Genomic DNA, 15,670 nt, shown 5'->3' on the forward strand with positions numbered 1-15,670 from the left:
CACATCTGTTTTGGCAGTATTTTTTTTTTATTTTGTTGACAATATTCTTGTTCAGAAAAATACCAGAAAATGATACAAATTACAGGTACACAAAGTGCAGAATTTCCGATACAGCTTTAAAAAATGTACATGAACAGTGACAAAAATAGTTATTTTTAGGAATTAATCAGGTTTACAGCTCAAATGAAATAAAGCTCTTCAATGTATATAAAGTTTCTATGCCTAAACTGCACTTGGAAATATATCATTGAAAAAACTATACATTTCCCTACTTCTTCTTATTCAGGTTTTTACAGGTTCCTTAATAAGTCCTAACAAACATGCAGAAAGACAAGACAACAGAGTAACTAATGGAAGTGTTCTACTCAGTCAAGCGCTGGAGGAGGAAGGAGAATTGTCAAACGCAATCTGCAAGTTTTGCTCTTTCTTCAAATTGCTTGTCCACCACAAGTGACAAGGCTTGAAGGAAAGCTGTCGTTGTGACGTTAGGTGACTAGAATAAAAATAAAAGTAAAACCAGTGTCAAGGTAAGTGTATCCATCACATAAGGGAGGGAGGAACTGGCCCCATGGCATCAGCATTTTACAAGCAGAAGGTGAATTGATAAATTCCATCAAAACTGGGGGAAAGCCCATGGGCAATAAATACATGAGAGCAAGTTCCAAAAGCCATATACAGAAGCCTGAAATGGGTCAACAAAGAGTAGGTGCTGTTGGCACCAAATCCCTGGGTCAGAGGAAGCCAGCAAGCGAACACGGCCCGTCCCTGCAGTAACAAGAACAAGGAGCAGGGCCTTACCTGAATGTAAAGTGCATGTGCCAGAAAAGGAAGTTTCCTTAAAACACGGCCGCTAAGTCCTTCACTTTTCCTGTATGAATACAGAAGCAGGAGAGGCATCAGGCTCACGTTCACAAATACAAGCACATAAGGAAGTGCTAAGTGAGCTACGAATAGCAAAATTAGGATACAAGACTGGTAATTTCTACATCTCTTGTTGGTAGTCAGCAGCTGTGGTGTTCAGAATTCAGTCTCCCTTAGACCTAGTTCTCACAAAGAGCAGATGAGGAGATAGACTGTACTTGTTCAGACTGCAGGTGGGAACTCAGTTTTCCTACAGAAATATCCCTGTTTGCTGATATTTAGACGTTGGGAGTGGGGAGGAGTTCTAAGCCTTGTCCAGAACCAGGATGACTTCTTCCATTGCTTTTTTTGTAGGTACGTGCCTTGATGTATTTGACATGAAAAGCTGGTTTACTTTTTAAAAAGAAAAAATGTCTTCCTTTTGTTATTCTTGCAATTTACTTTGTGACAAGGAAAGGCATTTTGCAGATAAAGCGCAGCAACTATTGTTCACTATTGAATGTTTATTAATTATTTTAGAAAGTTATTCAAACACCACAAAACAAATCTACTTTCCCTGAGAAAGAGAGTGATGAAATATCAAGAAAAAGGACAGAACTAGCCTTAGATCACAGAAGCTCCTAGACCAGGCTTCCTCAACCTCAGCCCTCCAGATGTTTTGAGACTACAATTCCCATCATCCCTGACCACTGGTCCTGCTAGCTAGGGATCATGGGAGTTGTAGGCCAAAAAACATCTGGAGGGCCAAGGTTAAGGAAGCCTGTCCTAGACCATAAAATGCAGTGGCCCACATACCTATGTTGATCACGGGTGGAAGAAGATGACCAGTTAATTTCCCTTTGGAAAGGCTTCCCCCTTCTGGGTCACCTGGACACAATTCATACTTGCCATAAGCACTTGCATTTTCAGTGCTGCACTAAGTTATAATAGTTTTTCTCTAGCAAAAAGCTCATTAAAAATCAGGGAATTTTATTACCCTATTAGAAGCAGCATTATTTGCTTATTTTACCCCCCAAAAGTACTAAACCTGCATAGATCCATCAAGAAACAGCAAAGGAGAATTTCTCACTTTGGCCTGTATTCTGAAAGCACAAGCATTTGATTTCATGGGAGAGTAAGTGAAGAACCACAACCTTCACTTTACTTGTGAGGGTAAAATTAAAAGACAGATTAAATGAAACCAGGAATCCTACCTTGAAATTTCTCTCAATATGAGACTCAGTTTCGACACATCACTGTCTAAATAACCGATCACCTCTAGCTCACGGAGTGTCAGCAGCTGCTGTCGAGGATATATTATCTGGCACTTGGGGAGGAAAAAGATCTTATCTGTAAGAAATGTATAAATCTCACAAGCGCATTACTACTCAAAACATAACAAAGGTTGGGGGAACACACTGGATCACTCCAGCTGGAACTCCCTCCCAAGGGAGGTGAGACTGGCTCCACCTGGGTTCACCTTCAGGTGGGAAGTAAAAACAATGTCTATTCCACACAGCTCTTAATGATTTGCAGATTGTGGAGGTTATTCCACTCCTCAGAGTTTTGCTTACACACACACACACATTGTTCTTTTCTCAATCTGGTTTGTTTGAATGTTTTGTATACCACCTTGGGGGCCCTGGTTACAACCCAAAAACAAATTAATTTTTTATTTTAAAAACTCCCCACACGCTGTCTACTAGCAGCTCACCAATATCTAGCGCAGGTAAGTAACGTAATGAGCATTCAGAGGTAAATGATGGGACAACGATAATCAAACATCTGTAAGCAGAAAAGCAACAACAGGAACAAACATACTCAAGGTATGCAAACACCAAGGTATGGAGAAACAGGTTTTTTAAAAAAAAACACCAAAAGGTTTTTAAAACCCTGAAGAGTGGCAGAAACGAACTGCTCATGCCTCCCCCCCTCTGCTCTGAAACAGATGCTCTGGGCTCATGTGGGGTGGAGAGAAGAGAAGGAATGTGTTCCATTTCCTTTAAGGGTCAGGTTGCTCATTCAAAGGGAACAATGACTTCCCTATTCCAGGACTGAGAAAAAGGGAGAGAGTTGAGACGCCCCTAGGATTTTCCCCATGGCTCTACTGAGCTTCAGCAGCTGCCCAGTCCTTTTCTCCTCCTCCCCTCAGAAGGGTGGCAGGTGATCACAAGAAGATAGCCCTCCCTTTATAGCTGGATGGGAGGTGGAGAAAGCCTGGGCACCCAATCGGACAGCTCAGCAAACCCCACCTTCTCTCACAGCCAGGGGAAAGCCAGAGCCAGCCTGACCACACTGTCACTTGCTAGCCCCTCTGCACTGACTTGGGGCTGGCTCCTGCTTCAGCAAAGAGGGCTTTGAAGTCTCTCTTGGGATGCGTCTGGGGAGACGGGGGCATTTGGCAGGCCCCAGCTGGCTCCAGCCACCGGCCAGCGGCCGGGCGAACTCCGGTTCTCAGAACAGCATCTATCAGCAACTCGAGCCTCAGAAGCCTTCAGAGACTGAGCACGCTCTAATCAGAAGAGTGAATAACTTTTCACAACAGAAGTGGCGGGCAGAGGCATATGTAAGCATATTTACAGGCGTTTATTCAGCATCAGGAACAAAGGGAAAACATGTCTGCTTCCCTTCGTGTCTAAGCAAACAGCAGCATAACAAAAGCAATACAGTGGTGCCTCGCAAGACGAAATTAATTCGTTCCGCAAGTTTTTTCTTCTTGCGAGTTTTTCGTCTTGCGAAGCATGGTTTCCCATAGGAATGCATTGAAAATCAATCAATGCGTTCCTATGGAGACCGTCCGGGGACAGAGGGGAAGCGCCGCAGGCCTTCCCCTCTGTCCCCGGACCTGTTTTAAAGCAAGGGAAGGGGCAGCTTCTCCCCGTTGCCTCCCCTTGGTTCAAAAGGGGTCCGGGGACAGAGGGGAAGGCGCGCACGCGCGTCTTCCCCTCTGTCCCCTCTTTTGAAGCAAGGGGCGGAGGGGAGAAGATCGCTTCTCTCCGTTGCCGCCCCTTGGTTCAAAAGGGGTCTGGGGACAGAGGGGAAGGCGCGCGTGCGATCTTCTCCCCGCCGCCCCTTGCTTCAAAAGAGGTGCGGGGGCAAGCTTCGTTTTGCGAAGCAAGCCCATAGGGAAATTCGTCTTGCGAAGCAACTCGAAAACGAAAAAACCTTTTGTCTTGCGAGTTTTTCGTCTCGCGAGGCGTTCGTCTTGCGGGGCACCACTGTATACAACGGAAGTCCCCAGCAGACTGTGCTGGAAGTAAACAGACATGTGACATACAACAATCCACACATCTGGTCTAAAGGTGGAACGGAACTATATCCTAACAGTCTCACACATACACAGCGTTTTACTGTGAGGGCCCACGTTCTAATGTTTTGTTGGAATTCTAGGATGCTAGTCGTGCCTGTAAGGATTTGATACAATGTGGATGATAAGAGCTTCTGAGAGTTTACCTTCATTAGTTCCTCCAAGCAAGAAAGATATATTTTGAACACTGCTTCAGCAGAAGGTGGGCCAATGTATTGCTTGATATCAGCTCTGTCCACAAAGGCCATATCAATTTTCTCCGTGATATTTGAGGTCGTCAAGATAACTACATTAGGATACCTTTAAGAAACACACACAGATGTTGTAACACTCATTTCATAGGTTCAACACTTGAAAGTTTCCACTGTCAGTTACATTTGCATTGATAGCCTCTTGGGTACATGGCTGGTGACTACACCTGAAGGATTTAATCTGAAATTTTTGCCATGCCACTCTGCGACTACAATAGCTAAGAACGTACTTTGAATCTAAAAGGTGAAAGCTGAGGTTTAGAGGACTCCAAAGGACACTGGGATTGCACATCAGTGTTGTGGGGATACCTACTGCCTCGACAACTAAAGGGACCCACTCAAAACTGGACAAATTAATCTGGGTGCTTTCCAATGAAACCTGGATGGAGCAATTATCCTGTAAGAATGGCAAATATCATCTGATCGTATTTTATGCCAGATGGGAGGATATAAACATTGCCTTATTAGGACCTACTAATCAGATCTTGTAAAGTAGCTCCTTTGCTTTTGTGCCTTTCAGTTGTTCCTAGGCAATTTATACCCTTCCAGAAAAAGTTATAAATGTAGCTTGTTACCTTTTGATCTGATCGATTTGTGTCAAGACTGCATTTACAACCCGGATGGCATCAGAAGGTTCTGTCCCTGCCCGAAAAGCGCTACGTGCTGCTGTGAGGCTTTCCACCTTAAACAAACAAACAAAAGTATCTCTCTCTCAGATTTTTAGGAACAGTAATCACAGTAGCACATGTATTTAATGTGTGCACAGCTACTCTGTTCTACATTCAGGAGGCATCCATGCAAAACAACTCAATCAGTCACATTTAGGACTTTCCTAAACTACAGCAACTCTCAAACACCATTATCATAAATGTAAAAAGGGACTAAAAATAAGCTATGCTAAAATAATATGATAATCTTCTTGCCAATCAAAATCACCCCTTCTGTCATTTTATCTCCCACCATGACCCAGAAATATAATGCAGCCAATGTTTTAACATTAAAAATGATGCTGTGGCCATACCTCATCGATCAGTACAAATACAAGGGCATCTTTGTCATCAATTAATTCTTGAATCTTCTGGAACATTTTGGTAACCAGTTTGCCACTCTAAGGGGGAAAAATGGATGTGTATAAAATAAGGCATTCCTTTCTGCTCTCCCAGCCTTGCCATTTGGCACTTTCCCAATCACCTCTGGTGACCAAACATGGGCACTTGCTGCCGCCGCCACAACAGCTATACCGGCAGCAGAAACAGAACTGTTCTTGACCTGTGGTCTCGACCTCCCTTGGTGGGGATGATGGAGAACCTGAAAAGGGGTGTTAACATTCTAGCAGGGCGCAGGGCCATGAGGCAGGTGGGGCCTCCACAAAGCCTAGGCGGCAGAGGATACTCGTGGAATTTGCAGGTGAGACTGCACACACAGTGCTCCCCACCTGGTTTAGAACGAACAAACATTTTTTTGCTAACAGGGAGCATCAAGCAGAGTTGCTGATTTGTTCCCCTTGTAGTTCCTTCTCTGAGGTTTTAGGAAAAGGTAAGACAGGTGTCCTGCTTTGTTCCTCTTCTAGCACCACAATCCACTGTGTTCAGTTGGACTTATTCCCAGGTGAGCAAGTACAGAATTGCAGTCTTAGACAATATGCTAAATCAGGGATCAGCCATAAAACCTCTCTCTCACCAGATATTAGGTGGTGAAGGCCGTTAACTTTTTCTTCCGGGAAAAGAACATAGCACCAAAGGAAGCTGGAAGACGGACACTCTTTCCCACTTCCTTTTTCAGCTCTATGTGCTTTTCAGGAATCAGAGTAGTTCTACTGGATACAGGCTTTACACAGATCCCTTGTATTTACGGAAATACCTTTGATTACAATGCAGACAGATCCCCTGACTAGCACTACTGAACTTGCAAAGTCACGAAATGTTGCAAATTAGAACAACGGACTCATAATACATCTTTAACCACTGCAAGAACAATTATTGCCAGGACATGGAAATCGTTACAACTGTTACTCATGGAGCAGCAATTTGCCAAACAGCGTTACTGGAAAAATTGTCGCAAAAATTAAAGAAGCAAGAGGTCAAAAGAAACATTAGAATTTTTATGTAGCCCAATGTGACTTTATTGATTACACAAATAATGAGGTATATGGTAGAACAGAACCCAAAGCTTACAGCACAGTTGGCGTGCATGAAGTACAGTGGTGCCTCGCAAGACGAAAAGAATCTGTTCTGTGATTCTCTTCGTTTAGCGTTTTTTTCGTCTTGCGAAGCAAGCCCATTAACGGATTAGCGGATTAGCGCTATTAGCGGCTTATCTGCTGATCGGATCAGCTGATAAGCGGCTTAGCGGCTTAGAAAAAGGAGGGGAGGGAAAAAAACCCAGCAGGAACTCGTAAGACATTGTCGTCTTGCGAAGCAAGCCCATAGGAAATTCGTTTTGCGAAGCACCTCCAAAACGGAAAACTCTTTCGTCTAGCGGGGCACCACTGTACACATTTTATTTTCTTCCTTCTTCTCTTCCTCACCCCCTTCCTATAAATTCCTATAAATACTTATTGTTACTGATACAAAATACATTTTACTCATGGTCACCAATCTAAGCAATGCACAATCATTGCATATCTGTTATACAGTGGTGCCTCGCAAGACGAAATTAATTCGTTCCGCAAGTCTCTTCGTCTTGCGGTTTTTTCGTCTTGCGATGCACGGTTTCCCATAGGAATGCATTGAAAATCAATTAATGCATTCCTAGGGAAACCGCCTTCAGACCAGGTCCGGGGACAGTCTGTCCCCGGACCTCTTCTGAAGGCTGGGGGGGGGGGACAAGGGCTTTTCTTCCCACCCCCAGCATTTTAAAAAACCCTGGGACAGCGGAGGACTTCTCCGCTGTCCGGGGCGATCTTAAAATGCTGGCGGGCGGCATTTTAAAATCGCCCCGGACAGCGGAGGACTTCTCCGCTGTCCGGGGCGATTTAAAAGCCCCTGGGAAGGCAGGCAGGGGGGACAAAGACTTTCGCCCCCTGCCCGCCTTCAGAAGGTGTCCCCGCCCCCCCTCCCCACTTCGGAACAGCTTTCCGAAGTGGGGCAGCTGGGGCAGGCGTCCCCGCCCCCCTCCCCACTTCGGAACAGCTTTCCGAAGTGGGGCGGCTGGGGCAGGCGTCCCCGCCCCCCTTCGGAACAGCTTTCCGAAGTGGGGCGGCTGGGGCAGGCGTCCCTGCCCCCCTCCCCACTTCGGAACAGCTTTTCGAAGTGGGGCGGCTGGGGCAGGCGTCCCCGCCCCCGGGACACGGGGAGATTTTAAAATGCTGGGGCCGGCAGCGCTTCGCTCCCGACCCCCAGCATTTTAAAATCTCCCCGGGACAGAGACTTCTCTGCTGTCCCTTGGAGATTTTAAAATGCTGGGGGTCGGCAGCGAACGCTTCGCTCCCGCCCGCCAGCATTTTAAGATCGCCCGGGGCAGGCGGGGGGAAGGCAGGCGGGGGGAGCAAAGATTTCTGCCCCCCGTCCTTCAGAAGAGGTCCTCTTCTGAAGGCCGGCTGTGGGCGAAAGTCTTTGCTCCCGACCGCCAGCATTTCCCTATGGGCTTTCGTCTTGCGATGCAAGCCCATAGGGAAATTCGTCTTGAGAAGCGCCTCCAAAACAGAAAACCCTTTCGTCTTGCGGGTTTTCCGTCTTGCGAGGCATTCGTCTTGCGGGGTACCACTGTAACTAATAATTTTGCTTTATGTACTTTTATACAACTTTGTCAATATATTTAGAAAGGTGGGGTTTTTTAAAAAAAAGTGTTGTGTGTGCATGTTTTCTGTCTCTCAGAGAGGCCTGATCCAAGCGAGGGAAGGGGAAGAGAAGCGACTGGAGGGAGTAGTATCCATGGCACTTTCTCAGAAATCCAAATGTGGCCTAAAAGGTTGTCAATTGCTGCCATAGCCCAAGTACATGTTGCAGAGATATCCTAGTGATGCAAGAACCAGAAGGCTGGAGAAAGGATAGGGTTCCCGTGCTAAAAGGAAGGTTAGCCATTCACTCCACTTATTAAGGCTCTGCAATTTTTCTTACTGTGTATTGTCGCATGAGGTAGTTCTCCACAATCCACTTCATTTTGTCTAAAGGGCTGTACTGGAGAACATTATTTTCTCTGCATCAGGTTCATGGATACAGTATTTACTTTTACACCAAAAAGTAAAAAGAACCGTGTGCTAAAACACAGCATAAGAACCCTAACTACTGGACAAATTTGACAGTAACTTTAAACCACTGCATAGGCAGGAAACATTCTCCGAATCACAAAACTGCTAAGAACGTTGGATAAATACTTACCTCAGAAAACCACTTGGAGAAGAGGCTATGGCTGTTTATCTCTATCAGCTGTCCATAGCGATATCTAAAATTTAAGTGAAAAATCAGCTCAGTAAAAGCAGGAGAATCATGAATGCTGCTGGTGCTCATATAGCTCAAAGGGAAAAGTCCAGGAGTGCAGTGATAACCCTGCAGAAAGTGAAATTAAGTCGAGGGCAAGAGCTGCAGCTTGATGCTCCACTTGCAGACGGTCCCTGGGTCAGTGCTCAGTGGCATCTGCAGGGAGAGCGGGGAGTCTGCAACGCTGGGGAGTCACTGTCAACAATGCTGAGTGAGGCGAACAAATGCTCTGATGGCATAGGGCAACTTCCTATGTTTCCACCGTATCCGTAAGGGCATTTCCCCAAGGACCCTGGTGAAATCTAAGTTCACGCAGCATGATCCAGCCCGTTAACTTTCCCATTAAAGCTGCAAGCACCTAAGTATGCGCTCAGGTCCCCACTGAAAACGCGCTCAACTTGTCATTATAAAAAGTGCTCAACTTATCATTATTTGTTAAATAATTTAGAATTTCAATAGCTAAGTTATTTCAATTACTTTGGGACATAATATTTTCTCACTTTTTAAAACAAATGCATAGCATTGCTTTTAATTTCTTCCACCCAAGAGTTCATCTTGCCAGTGAGGAGGCACAAAACAGAGGGAAGATGTCCGAGGAACCATCCGCTGGAAAATTCTCTCCTGCAAGTCACAGGAAAATGAAAAGGAGCTGCATAGCACAGGAATAGCCTACTTTTGAAAAGCAGAGCTCTTAGACTAGGTACTATTTTAATTTTTAAGATACCAAAGAATTATCTGAATTACCTATGAGAAAGTCTAATACTCAGCTTCTGGGCCAGTGCTTTACATAGCGAAGTTTTACCAGTTCCTGGAGGACCTGCAGTTAAAGTACAGAAAACTTAAGTATTGAACACATACCTAATTTTGTAAGTTGCTTTGAGTTACTTTTACCCCCCCCCAAAAAAAAGGCAGGGGCTAACAAGTTTAATCATCATCTCCAACTAAAGTGAGCTTTTGGCCTTTGCATGCTTCATATCGTTGATGAAACTGAAGCAATTTACTTCTGTCTAGTATTTTAAGACTCCTTTCGTACATTAAAATATACACTAGCTTGTGGTTTGGTTCAACAACCACAAACCATGGCTAAAGTAAACCATGGCTATGTGTCACATACAAATGAGGCCAGGACACATGAAGTGCTTTCCACACTTTAAGGGTGCTATATAAAGCCTATAAGTACTTCAGTCAAGTATAAAACAGTAAAATGTAAATTTTACCATGCAGCAGAACAACTCTATTCCACGATATCAAGTTGCTGTTGACATTTCTGTCAGAGAACAGTAATGTTGTAGTCACATAATCTAATAGCTAATTGAGCAGAGAGAGAGAGAGAGAGAGAGAGAAAGGGGTGTGGGGAGAGAAATAAAATTCCACATTATAACTGAATTATTCAGTTGTTGTTTTTAAAATGAAGCACTCTATTTTTCTCAATGATGGCAAAAAGGAGGTGTGAACAGTAACCACCACGTTGGAACATCAGAACCCAGTATTGTATTTGTAGGCAAATAACAAAAGACTTGCAAGAACAGTAAGCAATAAAAACTAACACCTATAGCTGTGAAATTCATCAGATATCCTGCTATCTCTGGAATTTCCAATATATTTACATAACGCTTGCACAAACATTCATTTCCACTATTTGTTTTGTTTTTTGTTTGCTGTTAATGTCTTGTGTCTTTTCTGGAAGACATTCCTAAAACAATCTGTTGAAATATTAATGTAGTATTGCATCCCATTCGGAAAACAATTGTGTTCAGAAGACTTCTTTCCTTGGAAGAGTCACAGGCATGATTAACCGTGTAAGGATCTTGAAAGACATTTTCCTGCACACCAGCAAACAAGTTGGACACTTACACTGTACGTGTAAGAAAAGGAAAAATGGAAGGAGCTGTATTTTGCAAAAGGTTTACGATGGAAACTTAGAGCTGACTCTTCCTCATCCTTTATTATTTATGGAGTGAACTGAGTAATGCTAAGAGGACTCGGAATTTAATTTAATTGGAAGTATAATTGCTCATATATCTTCAGTTGGAAGGAAGGATGAAAGGAGTCTGTGAACTGCAAAGGAACGGATAAGGTTCTTTACTGAGTCATCTACAGTTTGACAGACCGCTCTTCTTCCCAGGCTGAGAGGAAAAATGGTGAAAACATTATCTACTGGGATAGAGTGACTTTTGCAGCTGTTAAAGTTGCAAAACAATGAAGCATGGGATGGAGCGACAGAGAAATTTCTGGAACCACAATGGGATATCAGCACTGCCTAAGGCATGACGGATAACAGCAACAATCGGTGGAAAGAAAGATATAACATCTTACAAGGACACGAAGAAACACCACAGACGGAATAATTGCCACACAGGAAGAACAAGGATATAGTTTGAGTTCCTAACTTGTAGTTTTATAAATCATTTAATGTGTCAACACAAATAGAAATTATGAATATTGCAGTTGTTGTATAAGGGATTAATATTATGACCAGAATGTAACTGAAATTAATAAGATTTTGGAATGCAGAAATAAAGAAAATCATCAAACCATCAAATCTAGCATGAAATCTAGCATGCACTTTATCTAAATTATATAACTGGGTATTTGAATGATTGGTATTATAAATTGGTACTGTTATAATGAGACTATTATTGGACTGTAATTGAAAACTAATTTTAAAAAATTATAAAAAACAAACAAACTGCTTCTGAACAAGCCTGAGTAAGAATGAACAACTCATCTAGTTCAGTGAAAGTTTACAATGAAGAACCGTTTATATCCCAGATAAAAACTTTCAACTTACATCTGATTTTATCTCAGCATCATAAATAAGGCTCTCCCATAGACCATGGAATTCAGCTGAAACATAGAACCATTATACATCATTTCCAATGTGTGGTTTTGCAAATCAAAATATCATTTTTAAACCCAGCAACCCATTTGCTACTTAATGAATTACACCAACTTTGGTGGTGCTGCAGTGCTGCATTCTTTGCACTGAACATACTTATGAACACACATACATAGGATCACATATTTCTTATTCCGGTTAAGACAACATGATGCATTTCAACCTTGGTGTGGGACCTGTTCCCTTCCAAATGTTGCTGGACTCCAGCTCCCATCAGCCCCAGCCAGCATGGCCAAAGATTCCCCATCTGCAATCTAATCACCTGCAAATTTGAGTCAAGTTATGGAAAGAGCTTTTTGAGCCCTCCACCTTGCTTACTGAGCTCTGGGAAGTTTGTGTGAGATCTAGGACTCTTCTCGCTCTTCATTTATTTCCATGCATAGCTGCAATTGTAGAATCATAAAGTTGGAAGGGACCACTAGGATAATCTAGTCCGGGGTAGGCAACCTACCCACGGGGGTCGTTTAACTGGCCCACAAGCTGCCCCCGAACCAAGCCGCCCACTCGGCGAGTCCCTGCACGCATGTGCGCAGACGCCAGAAAACGTGGGTGTGCATACTCACACGCGCCCACAATCCAGGCCACGGAGGGATCTCCGCGGGAGTGAACCAGCCCAGGCGAGGTAAACCTTGCCAACCCCTGATCTAGTCCAACCCCCGTAATGAGGGAATCTTTTGTCCAACTTGGGGCTCAAACCCCCATTACAAGTAAGTGGCAGGACCAGTGAACTCTAATTTAGTGTTCTATGCCGTTTTCAATTTCTTGCTTGCTCCCATCACAGTTTTAATCTAAATCTGTCCCTGCCCACATAAATAATCAAACCATCCTTCTACTTCCTCTTGACTAGTACATTCTAATCCTATGCTGTTCCAACTCCACCAGGACCATCTTAAAAACTATAAATAATTTAAAAATACCTGCTGGTAACACCCAGTGATTAGCCGCAACAATATTCTCATCCTCTGCCTCTAGATTTTCAGCACTGGGCCCTTCTTCACCAAGATGAAAAATGTGAATGGAAAGGCTGCACTTACTCAGATTAATTGCCTGTAATGAAGAGGAAAAACCACATGAGAACTCTCTGGCAAGCAATCTGGATACATCTTTTAAGATAACTTTTATTAAAGCAAGGTAAAGTGTCCAGTTTCTCAAGTGGTGGTAAAAATTGTCTGAGGTAGTTTTCAAAGAAGAAGAAGAAGAAGAAGAAGAAGAGTAGTAGTAGTAGTAGTAGTTTGGATTTGATATCCTGCTTTATCACTACCCTAAGGTACCTTTATCACTACCTTTGAGATTCAAAGCGGCTAACAATCTCTTTTCCCTTCCTCCCCCACAACAAACACTCTGTGAGGTGAGTGAGGCTGAGAGACTTCAGAGAAGTGTGACTAGCCCAAGGTCACCCAGCAGCTGCATGTGGAGGAGCAGGGATGTGAACCCGGTTCACCAGATTACGAGACTACCGCTCTTAACCACTACACCACACTGGCTCCCAAAGGAGTCTGGCCTAGTCTAATTAAGCTTACCATGAATTATAAGCCCTCATCTATACATGGAAGAGAATGAGGTGGTAGCGTGAACTTCACCACTTCAGACTGTAGGAGGAAAATACAATTTTCAATGCTCCCTCTTGCGGGTAGTGGTGTGTGCAGCAAACACTCTTCATATTAAGAAAAAGTGGCACTTCTGGGAGAAATGCTGTTGTCCACCCATTCTCTGTCATGTCAGTTTTCTATCTGGCATTCTATTTTCACACGAGCATTCAAAACTGAAAACTTACACAATGCATGCATTCTCCAGTAGCAGCTGGAAAAGGGGAGCCAACAATACAGGGGAATTTCGACTGCAGAAAGCATTCATGATCCAGACAAATGCACTTAACAGCAATTGTAGTGGACGTTACCTCCGCTTTCATGATCTTATTTAATAGTAACAAGCTGCAGCCTTCCACACACCCCATAAGTTTTGAATAAGGTAAGCCATAAGGTAATACCTGTCTTTCCTTCAACTTTAGCTCTGTGTCCACAACTGCAATGGACTGCACATTATTTGTCAGGAAATAATCATCAAACTCAGTCCATTTGTAATCACCAAAGACCACAGGATGCCTTTCTAGTAGTTTTAAGACACCCAGTTTGATATCTTCTTTCTTTGCAGTGCTGGGTAAAAGAGAAAAACATCATAACTTCAGGCATAACTGTTACAGGTAGAAAAGACCTGCTGCAAGGAGACCCCACCCACTCAGAGGCTGTGAAAAGTATGCCCAGCAGCGAACCCTCACACTCTTGATTATGGTATCCTACTAGGGATTGAGCAAGCTGCTCTCAGGTGAAGGGCCTGCAGAAAGAGAAAAATATAAAACAAAATCGACCTGCCTAAACCTTATGCACTATGCTTCACTGTACAGAGGAAAGGTCACAAGTATACAAAAGTAACAAAAGTTACCAACGTAACTGATTCTCCTCCTGAAAATACGATTTCCTTAATCTTTAGAATGTGGAAGATAGCAAAGTTCTGTGGCAGATCATTTACGTTGCATGAAGGTCCTATGTGCAATTTTCAGTATATCTGAAAGTTATCTTGGAGTGCTGGGGGCTAGATGGACCAATGATCTGTATAAGGCAACTCACAGAACTTGCAGCAACTTCATTAAGAAATAAGGCTGTTTTTTCTAAACCTTTTATACAGTGTGGATGAGATCCACACATGGTTTTGAGCCCCACCACGTCTAGTCAGCTTCTGGGACTTCTTGTTTATCCCCCCCCCCCCGCTTCATCACATGACATTCTGCTGCAAGTGAGGATGAAAAGGACTTTCTTAAATGGAAATTTTTACACCAACCTGTTTGATTTTTGATGAACTTCTACATGTATCTGCAAGGATTCACATCCATTGTGAAGAGCCAGTTTTAAGTCACCTGCAGCTTTGTCCATTTCATAGAAACCTAACTGAAAATAAATAAATAGACGTTATACCATGTCTAAGATCTGGGAGATTCTTATTGTCAACTGTAAAAATATTGGTTTATTGTAGTGCTCATTTTCCCCTTCTACCCTAGTGTAAATTCTATCAATTTATATCATTCACGTCAAAGCAACTGAGGTAACAAATATGTAGAAAATGATGGTATAATTGCAATGTTCAATCTGAGGAATATATCTACAAGGTAGTAAATAACTGATCACATAACAGAAATAGAAAAACTATATTGAGCTATCTCCCCCCCCCCCCGTTTCCTCTTGTACGTGTTTCATGAGATATAATTTTTGCACACAAAGGTACAACACCCCCCCAAAATGTGATTGAGGAGCAGTCTAGAAGTAGCAAAGCAACCTGAATACCAATGGCATCGTTATGAAAAATTTAGGCTAGCTGCGTTCAGGCAATACATGTCATGTGACTTTCCCCACAACAATACAGATGCTACCATCTATATTACCAAAATATCACTTGTGTTAAGACAATGACGTTAAGCTTTCTGGGTTCATTTGTTAGACAAGTAATTTGAACTGCTTTATCGAAATGGGGGGGGGGGAATCCTCGCCTTTCTTGATGCTTTTTTTATATATATTCTGTGTTTTCATATTGTGAGCCGCTCTGTGATCTTTGGGTCAAGGGAGGCATGCAAATTTAGTGATGACAGATAAATAGATAAATAAAACAAAGCAACCACCAGCTTCCGACAACAACGCTATATTATTACTGGCCATTTATTATTTATTTATTATTTATTTCCCTTTATATGGGGGGGGGCTCACCTCGACCGAGAGAGAGGCCGGGGCTTCTCCGGGATTCTCTCGCCACTTCCTTCCGCCTTCCAGCCTCCAAAGTCGAAATTCCCGCCCTTCTCATCCCCGGCCGCGTCGCCTCCCATTTTCGTCACTTCCGGCCCCGCCCTTTCCCCTGGGTCGAGAAGAGACGGCTTCCTTGGCGGGCGGGGGAAAGTGCTTCCTCTTTCCTC

The 15,670-nt window shown here is 43.4% G+C and overlaps 1 protein-coding gene across 2 annotated transcripts; it reads right to left on the reverse strand.

The window, feature by feature from the left end:
* Nucleotides 1–95: 95 nt before the first annotated feature.
* On the reverse strand, nucleotides 96–15,592 carry TRIP13 (thyroid hormone receptor interactor 13). 2 transcript variants are annotated; one of them, XM_082194984.1, is made up of 14 exons: nucleotides 15,468–15,592; nucleotides 14,551–14,653; nucleotides 13,703–13,868; nucleotides 12,633–12,762; nucleotides 11,608–11,663; nucleotides 10,034–10,124; nucleotides 9,561–9,633; nucleotides 8,718–8,781; nucleotides 5,420–5,506; nucleotides 4,974–5,080; nucleotides 4,294–4,447; nucleotides 2,055–2,167; nucleotides 799–868; nucleotides 96–493 (listed from the first exon to the last, which is right to left on the reverse strand). In XM_082194984.1, the coding sequence occupies exons 1-14, from the start codon at nucleotides 15,559–15,561 to the stop codon at nucleotides 398–400; spliced, it is 1,404 nt and encodes a 467-aa protein (XP_082051110.1). In that variant the 5' UTR covers nucleotides 15,562–15,592; the 3' UTR covers nucleotides 96–397. The 2 variants fall into 2 exon arrangements, with proteins under 2 accessions (XP_082051110.1, XP_082051111.1); XM_082194985.1 differs by having other exon boundaries at nucleotides 14,551–14,657; nucleotides 15,468–15,589.
* Nucleotides 15,593–15,670: the final 78 nt, after the last annotated feature.

Source organism: Podarcis vaucheri (genome assembly GCF_965113315.1).
Source record: "Podarcis vaucheri genome assembly, chromosome: 13".
Lineage (NCBI taxonomy): Eukaryota > Metazoa > Chordata > Lepidosauria > Squamata > Lacertidae > Podarcis > Podarcis vaucheri.

Bases quoted from the DNA above. Each gene is read 5' to 3' on its own strand.
- TRIP13 (XM_082194984.1), bottom strand. From the start codon at position 15,561: ATGAGAAGGGCGGGAATTTCGACTTTGGAGGCTGGAAGGCGGAAGGAA. The intron at 10,125-11,607 runs GTAAGTTGAAAG...CTGCTCAATTAG, and splicing joins ATGCTGAGATAAAATCAGAT to CTATTAGATTATGTGACTAC. The intron at 8,782-9,560 runs GTAATTCAGATA...CTTAAATTTTAG, and splicing joins AGTATTAGACTTTCTCATAG to ATATCGCTATGGACAGCTGA.